Raw genomic sequence first — 21,592 nt, 5'->3', positions numbered from 1 at the left:
AAGAAAGCACCTAAGGAGGGCCTGGGTCATTTCAGGTACTTAATATGTGCCAGCTGCTATCATTCTCATTCTTCTTATTGTTATTCTTGGGTTGTGCTAAACCTGGGGTATTCCAGGTGTAATGACGTCGGCACTGCATCCTTGTTGTAAGACCTTCACATACAGAGCCATTGATCACTCGTGTATATCACTTTATAAGGTCTCTGGTTATTGAAGTCATAGTATCTCACTTCTAAAATCACAGGAATTTCCTAAGCACAGCCTGTCTATAAAGTACGGGATGGAACTGTCTGATATACGTACAGAGACAAAAATTTAGGTAAAAAGAAATAAGAAGCAATTATGTCAGGAGTAGTCTGCTAGAAGAGTCTGATAAGCGGTAAGTGTGACATTTGTGCTATTTAAATGCCTCCGGTCTAGGATCAAATCTCCTTCTGAAAATGTGGAGTCCAGATGAGGGTAGCTACCAACGGGAAGGGGATGGACTCAGCAGTAGAGGATCAATAGGATTGCCCCTCAGCAACATTGTAATTTGTTCATCTTTTATAGAGCTCTCTTAACCAGCACTTCTTGTTCAGGTGGCTTATCTGGTAGAATGATCTGGATCTTCATCCCCGAAGGGTCTGAGCCTCTGTTTACTTTGCCCTTGTCAAACATGGGTTGCTGCATTGGCACCAGTATCTATTAAATTTGAGGTTGGATGACCATTTACTAAAAGGGCTGTTTCTTGCTGATCCAAAGGCAATTATTGAAACTGGAGTGTATCTTTTCATTGTACATATCTTTCATTTTCTTGGTTAAATTTATTCCTAGGTATTTTACTGTATTTGATGCTATTTGGAATAAGATAGTTTTCTTTATTTCTTTTTCAGATATTTCATTATTAATGTCTAGTAACAAAACTGATTTCGTTATGCAGATTTTATATCCTGCAACTTTACTGAAATCCGTGATTAGTTCCAAAAGTTTTTTGGTTGAGTCTTTTGGATTTTCTACATACAAAATCATATCATGTGCCAATAGCAACAATTTCACATCTTCCTTTCTGATTTGGATGCTTTTTATTTCTTTCTCGTGCCTAACTGCTCTTGCTAGGACTTCCAGTACCATGTTGAATAAGAGTGGTGAGAGTGGGCATCCTTATCTTGTTCCTGATCTTAGAGGAAAAGCTTTTATAGTTCTCCATTGACTATAATGTTAGCTGTGGGTTTGTTGTATATGGGCTTTATTATGTTGAGGCATGTTCCTCCTCAGCCCAGTCTGTCGAGGGCTTTTAAAATGAAGGGATGTTGTATTTTGTCGAATACTTTTCCTGCATCTATTGGAGGATCGTGTGATTTTTATCTTTCATTCTATTAATGTAATGTATTACAGTTATTGATTTGCATATGTTGAACCATCCTTGCATCCCAGGGATAAATCCCAGTTGGTCACGGTGTTAATCATGTATACATAATCATGTGTGTCTCGCCTCTTGCATGCAACATAATGCCTATGAGATTTATCAATGTTGTCGTATGTCTTCACATTTGTTCATAGTTATTACTGTGTAATATTCCATTTGATGGGTATACAGTGTTTTGTTTAGCATTCCACTTGTTGATGAACATTGGAGTTGATTCCACTTTTTGTCTATTATTAACGATGCTGCAGTGAAGATTCTTACATAAGACATATTCGGACATAACTTTCTAGGAGAGGAACTGCTGAGTCATAGGGTAGGTATAAGTTTAACTTTAAAAAAACTGCCAAACTCTTTAGAAAGTGGCTGTACCATACTACACTTCCACCAGAAAGGTGCATGAGTTTCAGTTGCTCTACAGCCTCACCCAAACCAACTAATCTTAGGCATGCTAAGGGATGGGAAGCAATATCTCAATCTGGTGGCAATGTCCATTCCCCTGAATAACTAATGACATTATGCATAGTTATTATGTTTACTAGACAGCTCTATATTTTCCTTTATGAAGTGATGGTTCAAGTCTTTTTGCCCATTTTTGTGTTGGGCTATTTGTCTTAGTGTTATTGAGTTGTGAGAGCTTTTCATATATTTTGGATACATATTTCTTTGTTCTTATGTGTTCTACACACACTTTCTCCCAATTTGTGGCTTGCCTAACCATTTTGTGAATGACATCTTCTAAAGAGCTGACATTTTTCATTTTGATGAATCCCAATTTATCATCTTTTGTTATCATTAATGCCATTAATGTTATCATTAATTGCATCCTAAGAAATCTTTGCTTATCCCAAGTTAGTAAGAATATTTGCCTTATTAAAATTCCTAGAAATGTAATCATTTTAGCCCTTCCATTTAGTTGTAAGATCCTCCCAAGTTAATTTTTGTGTATGGTAGCTGTAGGAGTCAAGGTTAATTTTTTTCACTTAGACATCTAGTTTTCCCACCACTGTTTGTTAGAGACCATGCTTTCCTCATTAACTTATCTTGGGGTCTGTCTTAGTTTTCCATTGGTCCTGTAAAAATTACTACATATTTAGAGGTTTAGAACAATGGAAATTTATTATCTTACAGTTTGGTAGGTCTTTATTCCTTTATGGAGAAGCCGGGAGGATTTGTTTCCTTGCCTTATCCAGCTTCTAGAGACAACCCGCATTCTTTGGCTCACAGCCCCCTTCCTCCATCATCAAAGCCAGCAGCACTGCATGTCTCTGACTATTCTTTTGTAGTCAGCCTGGAAAAGTTATCCTCTTTTAAGAACTCAGGTGTTTAGATTGGGCTTACCTGCATAATCCAGGCTAATCGCCCCATCTCAAGGCCATTAACCTTAATCGTATTTGCAAAGTCCCTTTTGCCATGAAAGGTTACATAGCCATAGGTTCAGGAAGTTAGGATGCTGACATCTTGGTTGGGGGGGGGGTAGGCATTATTCTGCCAAAATATTGTCATAACAATGGTCAAATAAGTCAATTGAAAAAAATAGTGTCCAGCAGTAAAAAGATACACAAATAATCAATAGAAATATGAAAATTCAGGAAGAGTAATGCCCCCCTCCCCCTTCCAAGATGTCAGTGTCCTAATTTCTGTAACTGGCCTAAGACAGTTGGCACTAGAAGTGATCCTACTCTAAGAATGGGATTTTGAAACTGGATCACTCAATAGCCTTTTGGAAACAAGGGTTTGGATGGTAGGAAGTGGGGTCATGAAAATACCTGCAGCTTTATATCAGCTAAGTCTCTCAACTACGGTGCATTCAGATGGAAGGAGATGCAATGGCTTAGGTAAGAGCTCTACTTCTTGAATGTTCAGGTCAGGCAGCTCTCAAGTTGGAGTACCTTATGAAACCCAGAAAGGCTCCATTTAAAGAAGTACTCAACTCCTGAAACTGAAAGTCAGAGTGTGATGAACATCAGGCCTAAGGCTCAGAGAGGTGGGCATGCTAGAATGAATTTAGCATGTAAGACTAGAAAATCCACCAGCTGGACATGTTGCCTGGAAGGGCCCAGAGGGCATCTCTTCGCTACATGTGCAAGGAATGCACTGGTGAAAGGGGCACTGGCACCCATGAGAAGTAGGTTGATGCTACTATGGAACTGGGCCCCTTAGGCTCATTGAAGATGACAGGATTCCAAAATGGCAGGGGCCAGGTGACAACATTTAATCATGCAAAGCAAAACGTAGTTCATGTAACATTAGGCAAGGTGGGAATGTCAATCAAGTGACCTTTGACCCAGAGGGGTCTATGATGATGTCTAATAGAACATGATATTCCTATGATAGAGATAGATGGGGGGGGGGGTCTATGAGGGTATAGCATAACTTATGCCCGCAAAAAGATCTAAAAGATGATGTTAGTAGCCATAATGGGAAATTGTAGTCCCTCACCCAATAGCCAGACCTGAGCCAGTTCTCAGACCCAGACCCATTGATTGGAATGGAAGCAGGATCCCCTCAAGGGAAGATTCAGAAGAAAACAAGAAATGTGTTTATAAAATCCATTCCCTAACTCCTTGCTCAAATGATACTCAGATCTTGGAGAAGGGAGTTGTTCAGATTTTACCAGTGTTGTCAGATACAGGGTCTGAGCTGACATTGATAACAAGGGAAACAAAATGCTACCATTTATCCTCCATTAGTGTGGGGGCATATGGAGGCAAGGTAACAAACAGATTGCTGGCACAAGTCCTCTCATAACCTATGCAAAGGTTGACAGACGTGCCTGCTGTCCTTTTCCCTGTCCTTCACCGAAAAATTGATGGATATACTCAGCAGCTGGCAGAATGCTCTCGTGGGTTCCCTGATATAAAGAGTAAGGGTCTCTATATCAGCCAGGGCCAAGTGGAAACCCTTTAAACTGCCTTCTTCCCCAACACAGGAGCACTATGTAAGTAAGGCACTTGCAAAGATAATGTTTACCTCAAGGGCTTAAGAATGGTGGTCCGACTTGTATTCCCATTTAAGATTCTTGTGTGGCCCCAGACAAAAACTTACTGGTCAGCAGTTGCTTGTTCTGTGGGCCACAGAGGTGACCCGCTCAGTGGAATCCACTGCGGGGAGCATGGCAGATCAACAGCCTCCCTTGAATCTATGGAGACATTCACTCCAGGCTGTGTTTCTGTTGGGCCAATGTATGAGCATGGTGAGACTTGAACAGGGCCATTGCTGCCCAACATAGGAAATTGTAATGAGTCCTCTGGGTCCAGGGCTCCCCACTGGCCTGGATGAACCTGATTCAGACCTACTCTGTGGTCTCAGGCTCTTCCAGTGCAGTTCTTTTTTGCTCTCCTGTCAGAGGAAAGGCATCATGGCCTGAAGGCTCTCTCTTTCTTCTCTTACTCCTCTCCCTTTATCCTTATAGATGTTTCCCCCAATAGACCGTCTTATGTGTAACTCTGTCTTGTCATCTACTTCTCAAAGAACATGAAATGACACAAGTGGTGCTGAGAGTGGTGTGACAAAACAGCAAGATGGGGTTTGGGATCTGCTCAATCAACACTCAGCTGGCAAGGAGGATCCTACCCCAAGAGGAATGTGAGAATACCCTCTCATAAAGTGGTAGCCCACTGCTGAAGCATTTACCAATGGTCAGGAAAAGGTCCTGTTGGAGGGAACTTTCTTTCATGTGCAATGATTTAGGCATTTGAAAGATATGGAAGCAGCAACGTCTATGTGCTTGGCAGAGTTGTGTGATTTTCACTAAGTTGTGTTACTGCACTGTAAAAGGTTATGAGAACTAGGGCAACTGCCTTAGTTTACTCAAAGGTAAAGGCTATAAGTGAATTCCAGAAGGCTTTTTTGGTTGCTTACCAAAGGGCCCTAAACTCCTGGGTGGAAGAGAAATTATAGCTGAGGAGCAGTCACAGGATTAGATGGACTCCAAGGGTGCCAGAGACTTTTACATGGTCATCCAGAGCACGTCTGTTATGCTGGGAAAAGCCAGGATCTTTAAGCATGAGATGGTGACATCTGGGTGGATGCCCCTGAAGATACTGGCTTTGCAGATCCATGTGAATGCTCACAGCCTGTCTGCCATGAGGAACTGTCCCCACTTCTCCTCCTGGCTGCCCTACCTTATATCCTGGCTGCTGTGCCATACCGAGCATAACCTGGCTGAAGTCATGCAATCCCTGATATGACAGGAATGAGACTACACACTGAAGTAGCTGCAAGAACCACCCTAGCAAGGGCCCATCCTAGAAGATGGGGCATACTCATTGCTAGGGTGATTCTTAGAAGCAGGGAGAAAGCAGTAGCCCATCCTGGGCTAAGTGGAAATGCTTAATTTTCCATGGGAGTTGGCAGAACAAGACCAGGAGAAGCAGGCATGCTACACTGCATACATCACGTGAGGCTGAGGGCCCATCAAGAATGTTCTGGTCAGATTGACGTCAGCATCATGATGGAGTGAACTTGCCAGGGACTCTCTCCCCTCCAACATACAACAAAAAGGGGAAACCATACTCCAACAGAGGCCATCCTAACAACACAAAAACTTTGGAGAGACACACAACCACACAATGGAGGGCGGAGAGGCTGGAGCCCCCCTCAGAGGAGCTGGGACAGGGTTAGAGAGAACTTCGCTCCCTCCCCTAAAGACTGCAATTGGGACTGCGGGATGATCCATGAGGAAGGGAATGGGGGCGGGGTTGGTCATTCAAGGGATCACCAAGGACTCCCTAGTGCCCTTGCAAACTAGAAGGAAGCCCTCTAATAGGGTGAAAGCTTTTGCGGGGGGTGACTTCATCAAGCCAACACTCCAGGAGACCAGATAGAGAGCTGATCAAGAAAGCCCGGAGTGCATGCAGGAGAAAGTGCCCCTCCTCCCACCCAACCTGCACTGCTCCAATGCCTGGGTTATCAGCTGGAAGCCAAGGGCTCAGAATACGTGGCTCTCAACCCCCACCCAGTGGCAATGGGCAGTAACTGCAACTGAATAATGTCAGAATGCCTAAGACCCGACCTTCCAACATCAGACACTACATCAAATCTCCAGACCAGAGAGAAATCGACAAGCACCCTGAACTCAGTCCTGAGGACACAGAAATATGTAAGTTAAATGACAATGAATTCAAAATAGCTATCATCAAGAAACTCAATGAGGTAAAAGAGAACGTAGAGAAGCAATTCAAAGAGTTCAGGAGGTACTTCACAAAAGAGATTGAAACTATAAAGAAGGACCCATCAGAAATATTAGAACACAATGGAAGAGATAAAACAAAATATGGATCCCCTGAATGCTCGAGTGGATATCATAGAGGAGCGTATCAGCATAATCGAAGATGGACATGTTGAAATGCTCCAGACAGAGAAGGAGAGAGAACTCAGACTAAAAAGAAATGAAGAAAGTCTCCAAGAAATATCCAACTCAGTGAGGAAATGCAACATAAGGATTATAGGTATTCCAGAAGGAACAGAAGGAGAATGGAGCAGAAAATGCATCCAAAGAAATAGTAGCAGAGAGCCCCCCAAAGCTAGGGAAAGAGAGGGAAATCTGTGTGGAAAAGGCTTCCAGATCTCCTAGATTTCTCAGTGTGAAAAGACCTGCTGCAGGGCATATACTAGTAAACCTGGCAAAAATGAATGACAAAGAAAGAATACTCAGGGCAGCAAGGCATAAGAAAATAACCTACCAAGGAACGCCTATCAAACTTTCAGCAGATTTCTCTTTCCATGACCAACAAAAATCTAAGGTACTACATAGCCACGAGACCCTCCCTGCAAGAAATCCTCAAGAAGGCCCTCATACCTGAAAAAAAAAAAAAAAAAAAGAGGGAGAAAGGGGACACAAAACACAGAGTAAGGAGATAAATAGGTAGACAGAACCAGAATAAGAAAGCAAATATTCAATGATAGAATTAAGCTAGTGGGAAGGAAAACACCAAAAACAAGGATAATCCTGTCATTTTAACCACAAACTCACAATACAAGGTGGAATAAGATATGAGAAAAACAACTTAGGAGGGGTGGAGGAAAGGGACTGAATCGGTTTAGACTAAGGAAATAAGAAGCCATCAGAAAATGGTCTATGTTATGCACGAGATTCTGAATACAAACCTCAGGGTAACTACTAAACAAAAAAGCAGAACAGAGACACAAAGAATAAATAAGGAGCAAACAAGGAAACACATCATAAAAAACTATGTAATTCAATGGGTAGAACAAAAGACACAGCACAAGAAACAAAGAAAATGCAAGACAACCGGAAAATGAATGATAGAATGACAGCATTAAGCCCTCATACATCAGTAATCACCCTAAACATAAATGGATAGAATTCTCCAATAAAAAGACACAGAGTGGCAAGATGGATTAAAGGACAAGATTCAGCAATATGCTGCCTCCAGGAAATACATCTCAGCTCCAATAACAAACAGAGGCTCAGAGTGAAGGGGTGGAAGACGGTACTCCAAGCTAATGGGAAACAAAAGAAAGCAGGTGTCGCAATACTTATATCAGACAAATAGACTTCAAGATAAGACAGGTAAAGAGGGACAAAGACGGGCAGTATAGAATGATCAAAGGGACACTCCCTCAAGAAGAAATGACACTTATAAATATCTATGCACCCAACTCAGGAGCACCAAAGTTCATAAAGCAACTATTAACAAACCTAAAAGAAGATATTAATAATAACACAATAATAGCAGGGGGCCTCAGGCCTCCACTCACGTGAACGGATAGATCATCCAGACAGAAAATCAGCAAGGAAACAGTGGAATTAAAGGCAAAGCTAAAACAGTTGGACTTAATAGTCATACATAGAACACTCCATCCAAAAACAGCAGAATACACATTCTTCTCAAGTGCACACGGAACATTCTCAAGGATAGAGCACATGTTGGGAAACAAGGCAAGCCTCCATAAATTTAAGAAAATTGAAATAATAACAAGCATCTTTTCCAATCATAATGCTATAAAGCTAGAAATGCATTACAAGAAAAAAGCTGAGAAAGCGACAAAGATGTGGAGACTAAACAACATGCTACTGAACAAGCAACGGATCATTGATGAAATTAAAGGAGAAATAAAAAAATATCTGGAGACAAATGAAAATGATAACCTACCATACCAACTCATATGGGATACAGCAAAAGCCATATTAAGAGGGAAATCCATCACAATACAGGCGCAGCTTAACAAACAAGAAAAATCCCAATTATGTAATCTCAAATTACACCTAAGTGAATTGGAAAAAGAATAACAAACAAAGCCCGAAGTCAGCAGGAGGGGAGAAATAATAGAAATCAGAGCAGAAATAAATCCTATTGAAACAAAAAAGGCAGTAGAAAGGATCAACGAAACAAAGAGCTGGTTCTTTGAGAAGATTAGTAAAATTGACAAACCCCTACCCTGACTTACAAAGAAAAAAAGAGAGAAAGCTCAGGTAAACAGAATGAGAAATGAAAGAGGAGAAATAACAGACTCCACAGAAATACAGCGGATTATAAGAGAATACTACAAAAAACCATATGCCAACAAAAGGGATAACCCAGAGGAAATGGATAAATTCTTAGACTCTTACAAACTCCCGAAGCTGAATCAAGAAGAAACAGACGATCTGAATAGACCACTCACAAGGAAAGAGATTGAAACAGTAATCAAAAGCATCCCAAAGAATAAAAGCCCAGATGGCTTCCCTGGAGAATTCTACCAAACTTTCAGAGAAGATTTAATACCTATCCTTCTCAAGCTATTCCAAAACATGAGGGAAGATGGAACACTTCCTAACACATTCTACGAGGCCAACATCACTGTGATACAAAGCCTGACAAGGACAGCACAAAAAAGGAAAACTACAGGCCAATATCATTGATGAACATAGATGCAAAAGTCCACAACAAAATTTTGGCAACCCAGATTCAGCAATACTTCAAAAGGATCGTACATCACGATCAAGTGCGGTTTATACCAGGGACACAGGCATGGTTCAACATCCGCAAATCAATCAACGTGATACATCACATCAACAAATTGAGGAATACAAACCACATGATCATGTCAACAGATGCAGAGAAAGCATTTGACAAGGTCCAACAGCCATTTATGATAAAAACTCTTAACAAAGTGGGGATACAAGGAAATTACCTCAACATAATAAAGGCCACGTATGACAAACTCACAGCCAACATCATACTCAATGGGCAAAAACTGAAAGCCATGCCTCTGAGAACAGGAACAAGACAAGGAGGCCCACCATCACCACTGTTATTCACAGTACTGGAGGTTTTGGCCAGAGCAATTAGGCAAGAGAAAGGAATAAAAGGAATCCAAATACGGAGTGAAAAAGTGAAACTCTCGCTCTTTGCACATGACGTGATCTTATATATAGAAAACCCCAAAGAATCCATTGGAAAACTAATGGAAATTATTAACAACTCTACAGTAAAGTTGCAAGGGTCAATATCAACTTACAAAAATTGATTGCTTTTCTATACTCCAATAACGAACTTACAGAAAGAGAACTCAAAAATACAATTCCATTTGCAAGCGCAACTAAAAAAATAGAGTATCTAGGAATAAATTTAACCAACGAGATGAAGGACTTATACAATGAAAACTATCAGACATTACCAAAAGAAATTGATAATGACATAAAGAGATGGAGAGAGATTCCATGCACACGGATTGGAAGAATAAACATAGTTAAAAAGCCCATACTACCCAAAGGAATCTACAGATTCAGTGCAATCCCTATCAGTATCCCAATGACATTCTTCACGGAAATAGAGCAAAGAATCCTAAAATTCATATGGGGCAACCAAAGACCTCAAATTACTAAAGCCCTCCTGAGAAAAAAGAACAAAGCTGGGGGTATCACAATCCCTGACTTCAAAATGTACCACAAAGCCATAGTGATCAAAACGGCGTGGTACTGGTACAAAAACAGGCACACAGATCAATGGAACAGGAGTAAAAGCCCAGAAATAAAACTGCACGTCTATGGACAGCTGATCTTTGACAAAGGAGCCAAGAACATATGATGGAGAAAAGATAGTCTCTTCAATAAATGGCGTTGGGAAAACTGGACAGCCACATGCAAAAGCATGAAGGTAGGCCATTATCTCATGCCATACACAAAAATAAACTCAAAATGGATCAAAGACTTGAAGATACATCCTGAAACCATGAAACTCCTGGAAGATAATATAGGTAGTATACTCTTTGACATGGAACTAAAAAGGATCTTTTCCAATACCACGTCTTCTCAGACAAGGGAAACAAAAGAAAAAATAAACAAGTGGGAGTAATCAGACTAAAGAGCTTCTGCAAGGCAAAAGAAACCACAATCAAAACAAAGAAGCAACCCACCAACTGGGAGAAAATATTTGCAAATCATATATCTGACAAGGGGTTAATCTCCATAATATATAAGGAACTCACACAACTGAACAATAAAAAAACAAACAGCCCAATCAAACAATGGGCAGAAGATATGAACAGACATTTTTCCAAAGAAGATATACGGATGGCCAAAAAACACATGAAAAGATGTTCAACATCACTAGTCCTCAGGGAAATGCAAACCAAAACTACACTAAGATACCACCTTACACCCGTTAAAGTGGCTAAAATCACTAAGACTAAAAATAACAAATGTTGGAGAGGATGTGGAGACAAGGGAACCCTCATACACTGCTGGTGGGAATGCAAACTGGTGCAGCCACTAAGGAAAACAGTATGGAGATTCCTCAAAAAACTGAAAATAGACCTACCATATGACCCAGCTTTCCCACCACTGGGTATCGATCCAAACAATTTGAAATCAAAAGTAACATATGATCCCCTATGTTCATAGCAGCACTATTCACGATAGCCAAGACATGGAAACAATTCAAGTGCCCATCGACTGATGATTGGATGAAGAAAATGTGGTGTGTATAGATATATATATACACACACATATATGCAATGGAATACTACTCAGCCAGAAAAGAAGACAAATTCATCCCATTTGCAATAACAGGGAAGGACCTGGAGGGAATTATGCTAAGTGAAATAAGCCAGACTGAGAAAGACAAACACCAGATGATTTCACTCATATGTGGAATATAAACGTACACATGGACAAAGAAAACAGTTTAGTGGTTACCAGGCAAAGGTAGGTGGGGGTTTGGGCACGGAGGTGAAGGAAGCACTTATGTGGTAACAGACAAGAAATCATGTACAACTGAAATCTCACATCAATGTAAACTATTATGAACTCAATTTTTTTTTTTAAAGAATGCACACATCTTGATATAGAGAACAGATTGGTGGCTGCCAGAGGTGGGAGGTGAGGGGTGGGTGAAATGGGTGGAGAGGGTCAAAAGGTACTAATTTCCAATTATAAAATAAATAAGCCATTGGGAGGTAATGTACAGCGTGTGTTGTGACTACAGTTAATAATACTGTGTTGTATATTTGACAGTTGTTAAGAGGGTAGATATTAAAAGTTTTCATCACAAGAAAAAGAATTTTTATAACTATGTATGGTAACAGATGTTAACTAGACTTATAGTGGTGATCACATGCAATATATACAAATACTGAATCATCACGTTATACACCTGGAGCTAGTATAATGTCAACCATACCTGAATAAAAATTTTTTAAAATGCACTGGTGTAAGGGGCATCATCATCTCTGAGGCGTTCAGTTGTGTCTCTCCTCTGTAGGCCAGTTCAGTAATAGGAGAGGTTGTCACAGATCAGTGTTTGTTAACGGCTATGGGGATAATGAGGTCTCTTGAAGTAACAGAGGCCAGGTGGCTGCACTTAACAGCTGAAACTAGGGGACCACAGTTACCATAAAAATTGTGCTGGTTGGAGAGGCAGCTAAAGGGATTTACCTGTAGGGAATTTGAGGTGGTAAAGGCGCAACATATCTCTAGTGGCAAATAGACGAGTAGCCAAGGAGAGTGTTGCTTAATATCTACAATCAGAATAAGGCAAAAATGGAGGAGTAGGAGGCTGGAAAGGGTGGCACCGGTAAAAAGTTATGATCCCTGTTCAGTTATTGGAGCGAAGTCGCTGTTCAGATGCACTGTCTGTTGACTAAAGAGATCACTGGGTTCCTAGGAGGAAGGACATATCAACATCATGACAAATATATAACGTAATGATTCTCCGAGTCCTTTCCCCAAGGAACCTACAACCATTTCCTTGGGAGTCTCTATGCTAGGGATAGAGAAATACCTGGCGTCGAGAGGATTATTGGACAGTATCTGCATTGACATTGATACTCAGGGCTCCAAAGCATCATCATGGACCCTGTTGTAGTGGGAGGTTATGAACATTGGGCAAGAAGTGGTGTCCTAACTGATGTTCGGTTTACAGTGGGTTCAGTGGTCTGCAGTCCAACGCAGTGGTCCCTTCTCCAAGTCCTCAGGTATATAATCAGGATTGATATCTTTGGCAGTTAGAATAACATCCCTATGGAGTCCTTGCATGTGGAATAAGAGCTATCCTCATCACACAACCAGTGGAAGCTTCTTCAATGTCCCTCTAACCCCGGCCAGCATAGTCAATCAAAGGCAACATTGTGTTCTGGGTGGGAAGGTGGACATAAGTGCCAGCATTAGAGACTACAAGAGGCAGCAGTGATTGTCCCTATCAGAATTCCATTTAGATCACCAATCTGGCCCCTGCAGAAACTGTATGGATCCTAATGAATGATTGTAGACAAGAACAAGCTCTCCCACGTAGAATCTCTCATTGCAGCTGCTGGGTCAGATGTGCTGTCATTGCTAGAGCAAATTAATATGGCCTCAGGCGCATGGCATGCAGCCATTGATCTGGTCAATGTGTTAATTTCTATTCTGATCCGAAAAGAGATTAAAGGTTAGCATCCATAAGGCATGGACAATCATATTTATACCTTTGTTCCTAGGGTTACGTTTACTCTCCTGCCTCTGGCATAATATTATCTGAATAGATCTAGACGGTCCTAACATCCAGAAAACATCGTACTGATTCATGATATCAACGGTATCATGCTAATGGGACACGGCAAACATGAGTTGGTTAGTTTATTTGTGGTCTTACTAGGAGACATACACTCCGAGAGTGGGAGATAAACCCTATAAAGATTCAGGGACATGCCACATTATTAGAGTATTTGGGGGTACAGTGGGTTAAGGTCATGTTGGGACCTACCATCAGAGTAAAGGCAAATTGTTTCATCTTGTATTTCCTACCACAAGGAAAGTGGTGCCTAACATATTCCTCTTTGGGTAGTTGAAGCAAATATTTCACACCTATGAATACTATGTTGGCCCACATACCGGATGATAATGAAGTCGGTCATCCTTGAGTGGGACCCAGGCAAGAAAGGGCCTTGCTGTAGACCTAGACCGTGGAGCAAACAGAAGCCATCATTTGGGCTGTAAAGTCTGGCACACCTGAGCTCTCTGACCCTGTGGGGGTTACTGGTGATGGGAAAAGATGCAGTGTGGAGCTTGCGGGAAGTCCCAGAAGGAGAACCACAGTCCAAGCCCTGGGGGTTTGAAACAAGGTCATGCCATCTGCCCATCGAGAAACAGCTCTTGGTGTGTTCTGGGGCCCTGGGCAACATGGCTGTTTGACCATGAGGCTCCAAATGAGCATATGCCTTGAATCATCCAGTATAAACTAGGTCCTTTTGATTCTTCCAAGCCATAAAGTGAGACGGATCTGGCAGCAATTCATGGTGAGATCCAAAGAGGACATCTAATGTGAAGCTCATACAAGAGGAGAAGACTCGTGTAAAGCTGTATGAACAGGTAGTTGGAGTCACCATATCATTTACCATGGTTTCATGAGTGCACTGCGCTCAGCTTGCATATATGCCCATGTGGGGGTTTTGCGAAGCCAGGTGAAGGAGGTCTAAAATGCCTGAAATTGGTACATGGAAGGGTAGGCGTGGTCTGTGGGTTCAAACCCAACATGGAAGATGGCTGCATAACATTCCTCTTCAGAGATGACTAAAGACAGTAAAGTGAACAAAATCATTGTATTGGGCAGAGTTATGGCTAGTGCACATGTTCATCTACCCTATGTGGAAGACTAAGTGGCCCAAGGTGGGCCTCAAATGAGACCACCTCAGGCAGCCAAGGTTCTTACCAAGTGGTCAGGGGCCTGGAATAAAAAGGACTAGAGAGTCAGAGAAAAGGTGGTGTAGGGTAGAGATACGTGGCTTCAGATAGAGCAGTAGTCAGCAAGTGTGAAGGTTTTTGTAGCACAGGTTCATGCCTACCAAGAAGCCTGCACCCTGAAAGATGCCCTGGAAAACCAAGCAGGCAAAATGGCTTGGCCAGTCAACATTAGACAAACTTCGGCACTGACCACCCTGGAACTGGCCCAATGGGCACATGAACAGAGTGGCCATGGTGGCAGAGGTAGCGGCTACACTGGGCTCAATAGCATGGACTCCCACTTGCCAAAGGAGTCAAGTGAAGTACTGCTGTCTCCAAATGGCCAACTTGCCAACAACAAAGACCAATGTTGCTAAGTCACTCTTCCTCAAGAAAACCTAGCAGCTAATTGGTGGAGAGTTGACTACATAGGGCCCCTTCCATCCTGGAAGGACCAGCAATTAGTCCTCACAAGAATAGATAGCCATTCTAGTTGTGATAAATTGCCTCTTCTGCCTGCACAGCCACAGCCAACACCACTATTGGGGGCTTACTTATGAAGCACATGATGTTTAACCATGGAATCCCACATGACTTAGCATGTGAACAGATAATTCATTCTTCAGTGAATGAGGTACAGGGATGGGTCTATCCCAATGGAATCCATTGTTTGCATCACATATCAAATAGTCAGTAGCAACTACCCTCACACTGTGCTGCAACAGCCTACTGAAGACACAAAAAAATGCCAGCTCAGAAACAATACTCTGGAAGGAAAGAGTGCCATCCTTCACGGTACAGTGTGTATTTTAAATCAAAGACTGCTACATGGTACTCTTTATCCATTACAAAGAACATATGGGACCAGGAACCAAGGAGCAGAAGTTGGGCGGCCCTACTTACCATCACTCTTAATGATCCACTGGTGGTTTTTCTGCTTGCCCCCCCGCAACTGTGTGTTCTCCAGGGTTGTAGGTCTTGGTCCACAGGGACTGCACTTTAGCCAGGGACACAGCATGAGTCCCACAGAACTGCAAGCTACAACTGCCATCAAGGCACTTCAGATATCTTGTGTCCAAGGACCAGACAGTGGAGAAGAGGAGTCGCTATTTTGGACGGAGTAGTTGACCCTGAGTAGAAAGGGGAGGTAAGGCTGCTAAGCCTCAGTAGGAGCATGGAGGGTGATATATGGAACCTAGGTGTTTCATTTGGGAGCCACGTGGAACTCCCTTGGGCAATGGTAACTGTGAACGGACTTGTGCAGCAATCTTGACCGAGAAAGTCTCAGACTCCTTGAGGATGAAGGTGCAAAAGTTTTCAAACAAACGATTTACACAGTCTCGTGTTTCCCCTTACCTTCTGCTCTGCCCATTTCCTTTTTTGTCTTTATACCTCCCACACACCATGACTGTCTCAAAATACCATGAGGCTTGCAAAAACAGTTCTCAGAAATACTGTTCTATTGGTTATAGGAACTCCAAACAAGAGGCAGGAAAACAGGACCAACTCCAAGCTACAAGTTTTGGCAAAAGGTGAAACTGCCCCTAAGTTAAAATACAGGATGGTTATTCAAATTCTTCCTATCTTATAAAAACCTTGACCCTGGTTCAGTTGTGTATTCACCTGGTTTTCGGGTATTCCCTGATCCACCTCAACTGAATGAAGCCTTTAACCTCTACTTGAGTCACATAAATCTTTGTTTTTGTTTTTGTTTTTATACTTTCGTGCCATTGCCTGAGAGAGGTTGGACAAACCCCCAACACTGCCTGTTTGGGTCAAGACCAGCATATATCAAAGAACCCTAATTTCCTTGGCTGGGGAGGTAAGTCCTCCTCCTGTTCTCTGCATTTTTCATAGCATGGAGGTTGCAGGCCGTCATTGTTTTGTAGGTCAACCTCTTGTCAGACCGATGTCAGTATTTCTCCTTCTGTTTGTTGGAGTTCTTTGGATGAGCGGAGAATTAGGCATTTTTCCTAACTTAGAGCAGGTCCCTCCTTCTAGCTCAGACTTCTTTCACTGGAGGAAACTCCTGGTCTACCCAAACCCCTGGCCAGATTTGCTCTAGATATATGGTCTGCCACCAAGGTCCTACCGCTATTAATTTCCTCTCAACGTGGCATGATTTCAGTAAGTACAATCTTGGGCTGCAGTGGCCTTTGATTTCGTGGGCATTGTCAAACTTGTGTATTGTGGTATCTTAGAAGAGAGCGTATTAGAATAGTTGTCACACCATGGGCAGCTTACATCAGTTGCTACAAAGAAGCCAAGGAAAGAAATACTTTGAACAGATTCTAATCTTTTCAGGCCTCTTTTAAACAACTTCCACCTTCTTCCCCTGCCAAAGTCCTTGTCCCTTCTGTCTACCCCTGTTCTGGTCTCTCCTAACTCCACTCCATTCTCACCTCCCTCCTACCCTGATCCCTATCTTCCTATCAGCCCCTCTTTCTCTTCTTCCTCACCTTCTCCAGCTCCCTCTTATCTTTGTCCTGAAACTTCATCCTTTCTTGAAATGCCACAAATCTTTTGAAGGCTAACCCTGAGTGATGCTGCATTTCTGAAGCATCCAACCTTGTTGACTAGAGTGTGGTGAATCTGTCTCAAATATCCAGCACTAGTTAGAAAGTGCTTTTAAGGAAAACTCATGTTAGTCCTTGACCTGACACAGCCACCTTTTTAAAAATTATGGCCTATAACCTGAGATATCAAATGCTATTTAGAAACACTAAATGGACTAGCAGACCACACCCATCCTCAGATTAAAACACTGAGTTTGCCATTTTGGAGATAATAGGATAACCAAAGATAAAAACCATGCACACTCAAATTTATGGTACCCAAAATTAAACAGCTTGAGGGAAACAAGAGGTCCTTTACAAAAGCAAAACCCCTCAATAAGGATAGAAGCAGATGTTGGGAAAATGGAAATAAAGAGAGAAAAAGGTTACAGGGTCCGCAGCTATCATACTTTGACAAATGGACTGCTCAAATCAAAACAAAATGACTCCCCTTCCAGAAGACACACTCTAGTTTCAACACTGCCTTTGGACCAGCAAGAAATAACCAGTTAGTAAACGGTTATTTGGATCAGTTAGTAAATGGTTATCTAACCTCCTTGTGAGTAGATACCGGAGCCAAGTGCAAATGCAGCAACCCATGTTTGACAAGGGCATAGTAAATGGGGACTTGGGTTCTTAATGGATGAATATCCAGATCACTCTACCAGATAAGCCACCTGGACAAGAAATGCTGGTCAAGAGAGCTCTGTAAAAGATGGACAAATTACAACATCGTAGAGTGGCCATCCTATTGATCCTCTACTCATGCGTCCCTCCCCTCCCCTTTGGTAGTTACCCTCATCTGGACTCCATATTTTCAGAAAGAGATTTGATCTAAGACCTGAGGCATTTAAACAGCATGAATGTAACACTTACCGTATCAGACCCTGTTCTAGTGCATTATTTTGGAAATGATCGTGTGCTGTTTCGTTCTACCTAAATTTTTGTCTCTGTTCATATATCAGTCAGTTCCGTCCTGTACTTTATATACAGGCCGTGCTTAGGCAATTCCTGAGATTTTTACTGTGAATACTATGACATTAATAACTGGAGGCCTTAAGAAGTGATATATCAGTGATCAATGGCTCCTCATGTGATGGTTTTACAAGATACAATGCCAAGGCAGTATATTTGGAATACCCCAGGTGTAGCACAACCCAGGACAATAATGAACATGATAGCGTTAGCATGTATTAAGTGCCTAAGGTGTTCCGGGCTCTTCTTAGTTGCTTTCCACTGATGATCACACAACTCTGGAAAAGTACATTTTGTCTGCCAATGTAACATGTAACATATAACTGTGGATCTCGGGAAGCCTAATACTTTGTCCAAGATCACATACTTACCAGGGGGTTGAACTGCTGTTGACATTCACGTGCCTACAACACCAAAGTTTTGTATCTTCCTACTGGATCTGTAAATGTTTCTTCTTAAGCTTATTTAACGTGAGGAAAAAAATGAACAAATCACAAAAATCTAGTACATAAACCCTTGGGAAAATGTCCAATGAACTGTTAAACAAGTGCATACCAATGCAAACAAGATTTGCTACAGGTGTGCCTATAAAACATTAGACTCCACATTTTAAATAAACACAGGTCCTCTTGTTAGTGAATCTAAGAGTACCTTCCATTATCTACAGAAATAGTAATAATATGACCAGACATGAAATGTTAAGTGAATTTAAACACACAGACCCATTTTTACCTGCCATGTCATTTTATTTCAAGATGGCAACCTCAGAATAGTTATAGGATTATGTGATTATCAGAGTGATTATTGACCATTTCTCCCAGCAAGGGCCACTGTGAATTTTGCCATTTTGTGCATTCCAGTTAGTATTTACTTGTGTTGAGGTTGTTGGCGGCCTTCTTCAACAGTTTTTTCCTCGGTTCTCTTTTCTAGGGTTTCTTCTAATTTTGAACACATACCACCAAGAATTGAAATCCCAAAAAGGGTGAAACGTATAAGCAGTAGAGCTATTCCCTCGTTCAGAGCAAATATTATTTTGGGTTGAAGACGTAGTGTTTTGTCAGGTGGAGGGCCACTATCTAGGCTACCACCTGCTCCTCTCTCTTCGCATGATGGTGGTTTCCAACCGTCCATACAGTGACATTGTTTCCTGTTGTTGCACACCCCTTTGAAATTACATCTCTTGATATCACAGTCAAAATTAATGTCTTGATAAAAAGTACAGTTCTGATTTAAACAATATTTTCCTGGCCCACATGTTGCACCATCCACTACAAGCCCCATTTCTGGTATTTCTGCCCCATCGTGTACATCGTATCCAAAGCATTTTTCGTTATCTGCTATTATATGACGGAATGTAGTATGCTCACCTCCACCAGGAATTTGGCTGACAGCAGTACAATGTAGCATCCCACAAAAAATGTCATCCTCTTCACATGGCACCGAGGTTGATCCTCCTCGTATCAACCTCACCCCACAGTTTCCAAATCGGTCGCCAATTAGATTCAATTTTGTATAGCACACTTCTGCAGCATCTTTTACTTGGTGGCCAAAAAGGGCTTGACACTGCATATCACGGTCAGTACAGTTTCCTCTCACACAAACAGCTAATGGTGAACATGGGGTTCCATCCTGGATATAAAGGTCATCTGGACAAGCATGTGTTTTCCCGTTACAGAATTCTGGTAGATCGCAAATACCAGGCGTGTCTCTGCAAACCTTTCCAGGCTGAGCATACCTACAGCCAATGCAGCAAGGTCCTATACTACAAATACTACCGGAGCTTAGGGCACAATGGGTCTCACAACATTTATCCATACTACAAGCTTTAAGGGAGCCACAGTCACATTCTTCATCCATATTTATGATCTTGTCACCACAACGAGGAGCTACATAAGGAAAATTTGTGTATGCTGTATTTTTTACACCCAAACAAGGATCCCACCCTCTAGCCCGTTGAAGCATTCTGTTATATGTACAATTGCTCATCATATCTAGAAGACCAAGCTGAGGAGCCATGACACAGCTAGCTCTCCGAAAACAACTACAACCAGATGTGTCATGCCCTGTGCCGAGTACATGACATAATGTATGGGCTTCAATAGCTGCACCTAAAAATACGTGATAATTTCCTACAAATGTATATGCTACTCCCCAATTGGGGTTGCATATTCCATTATGGATACCATAATATGTGACCCCACTGAGTTTATGTCCTGTAAGAAGCAGTGAAGTATCATGACGAATATGCCCCCACCATTGCAATTTCCAAATACCAAAGTGACTTAAAGCTGCATAAGCACTAGGCCAGGTATGTAACTGTATCTGATCTGAATGAGTCCATATGCACATAACACGTATGGAAACATCGTAATGAGCTTGTCTGAAAATGGTATCCACTATGTTGTTCATAAGCACTACATTCTCTACTATACGTGTCTGGTTTCTATCCAGAACATATAGTGAGTTAGTAACCGTGTAGTGAAGTTTTAAGTATTTCCTGTGTGGCCACCACAAATACACAGGGGCTGCTCTAGGAGTTTCAGCAAGTGTTGCCTCTTCATATGCGTGATCTTTATCTTCCTCCTCAATCGTACACCTTTCCACCTCTGATCTTTCTTCTGACACAAGCAGAGAAATCACATGCTCAAATTTGGAAGAAGCCTCCAGTGGTTTGATCTCATAAGTGAAGTCATCCACCTGCAGCATGCCACGCAGACCCCCATAGCAGGTGTCCAGGGTGCCCATAGACCCAGGAACCCCTTCCAGGTAGCTGTAGTAGTAACAGTCCCGGGGGACATAAGGGTAGTCCTCCTGCATGGCACCTTGGTCGTCATCGGTGATAACAGGAAAATGTCTGGGCAGCAAGCTCTTCTTGACTTTCAGGTGAACCACATGTCTTTGGCCCCTGAAGTGAATCTTGTAGGAAAGCTGGCCTTGTATCTCAGCTCCACTTACCCTATGGGAGACCTTCCTGGGGATCACAACTTCAGAGGAAGTGAAGCGCCATCCTGGTCGGGCATGGGAGCAGCAGACCGGGGACAGGAACAGCCAGAGCAGAGGCAGCCAGAGATCGCCTGTCTTATGGGCCTGGGCCCAGGAAGGCCCCATGAGTGAGGGAGCCTGTGACTCAAAAAACAGTGCAGTCAGGTGGGAGGCAGGCAAGACTATTCCTGAAACAGCAACTTCTCTAGCAGTGTAGTCATGAGGAGAGCAGAGACAGGCTGAAGGCTTGGCACCCTGGGGAGGTTGAGGAGGGAGGGGGGAGCTATGACATAACAATGTGTGTTTACTGGGGGAGGCTGTGCTCAGGCATCTGGGGATCCTAGCTCAGGGGACTTAGAGAAGGAAAGGAAATGGGAGGAATTAGGAGAAGTAGGGTGTATACCTGGGCTCAAAAGTGCCACGGACTCTTGGAGAAGTCACAGGGGAAGAATAAGTGGGTTTGTTGCAATTTTAAGACACTAATGACTTTTTCCCCCTCACACCTTAGTAAGATAAGGGATCAACATTTAA

The 21,592-nt window shown here is 42.2% G+C and overlaps 2 protein-coding genes across 16 annotated transcripts in view; one reads left to right on the top strand and one right to left on the bottom strand.

Moving 5' to 3' along the window:
- The window catches only part of MED6 (mediator complex subunit 6), a 135,508-nt gene that overhangs the window by 86,481 nt on the left and 27,435 nt on the right, over window positions 1–21,592 (top strand). For 3 of the 15 annotated variants that reach the window (XM_070249500.1, XM_070249499.1, XM_070249505.1), the window contains exons 8-9: window positions 16,022–16,081; window positions 16,291–16,371. The exons of 6 other annotated variants lie outside the window; for them this stretch is intronic. In XM_070249500.1, the coding sequence (XP_070105601.1) occupies window positions 16,022–16,081; window positions 16,291–16,371 (141 nt within the window). Of the gene's footprint in view, window positions 1–16,021; window positions 16,082–16,290; window positions 16,372–19,009; window positions 19,132–21,592 lie in introns of those variants that run through there. 6 more of the 15 variants (XR_011432008.1, XM_070249506.1, XM_070249507.1 and 3 more) reach the window with 3 other exon arrangements.
- LOC111770330 (disintegrin and metalloproteinase domain-containing protein 20) overlaps window positions 18,805–21,592 on the bottom strand; it is a 114,946-nt gene continuing 112,158 nt past the window's right edge. Inside the window, exon 5 of the mRNA XM_070249492.1 lies at window positions 18,805–21,199. Coding sequence (XP_070105593.1) covers window positions 18,947–21,199 — 2,253 coding nt within the window. The 3' untranslated portion in view covers window positions 18,805–18,946. The remainder of the gene's footprint in view (window positions 21,200–21,592) is intronic.

The sequence above is a fragment of the Equus caballus genome, chromosome 24, assembly GCF_041296265.1.
Source record: "Equus caballus isolate H_3958 breed thoroughbred chromosome 24, TB-T2T, whole genome shotgun sequence".
NCBI classification, from domain to species: domain Eukaryota; kingdom Metazoa; phylum Chordata; class Mammalia; order Perissodactyla; family Equidae; genus Equus; species Equus caballus.
Note: the sequence above shows the minus strand (reverse complement) of the source record. Positions and strands in the feature narration are given on the sequence as shown.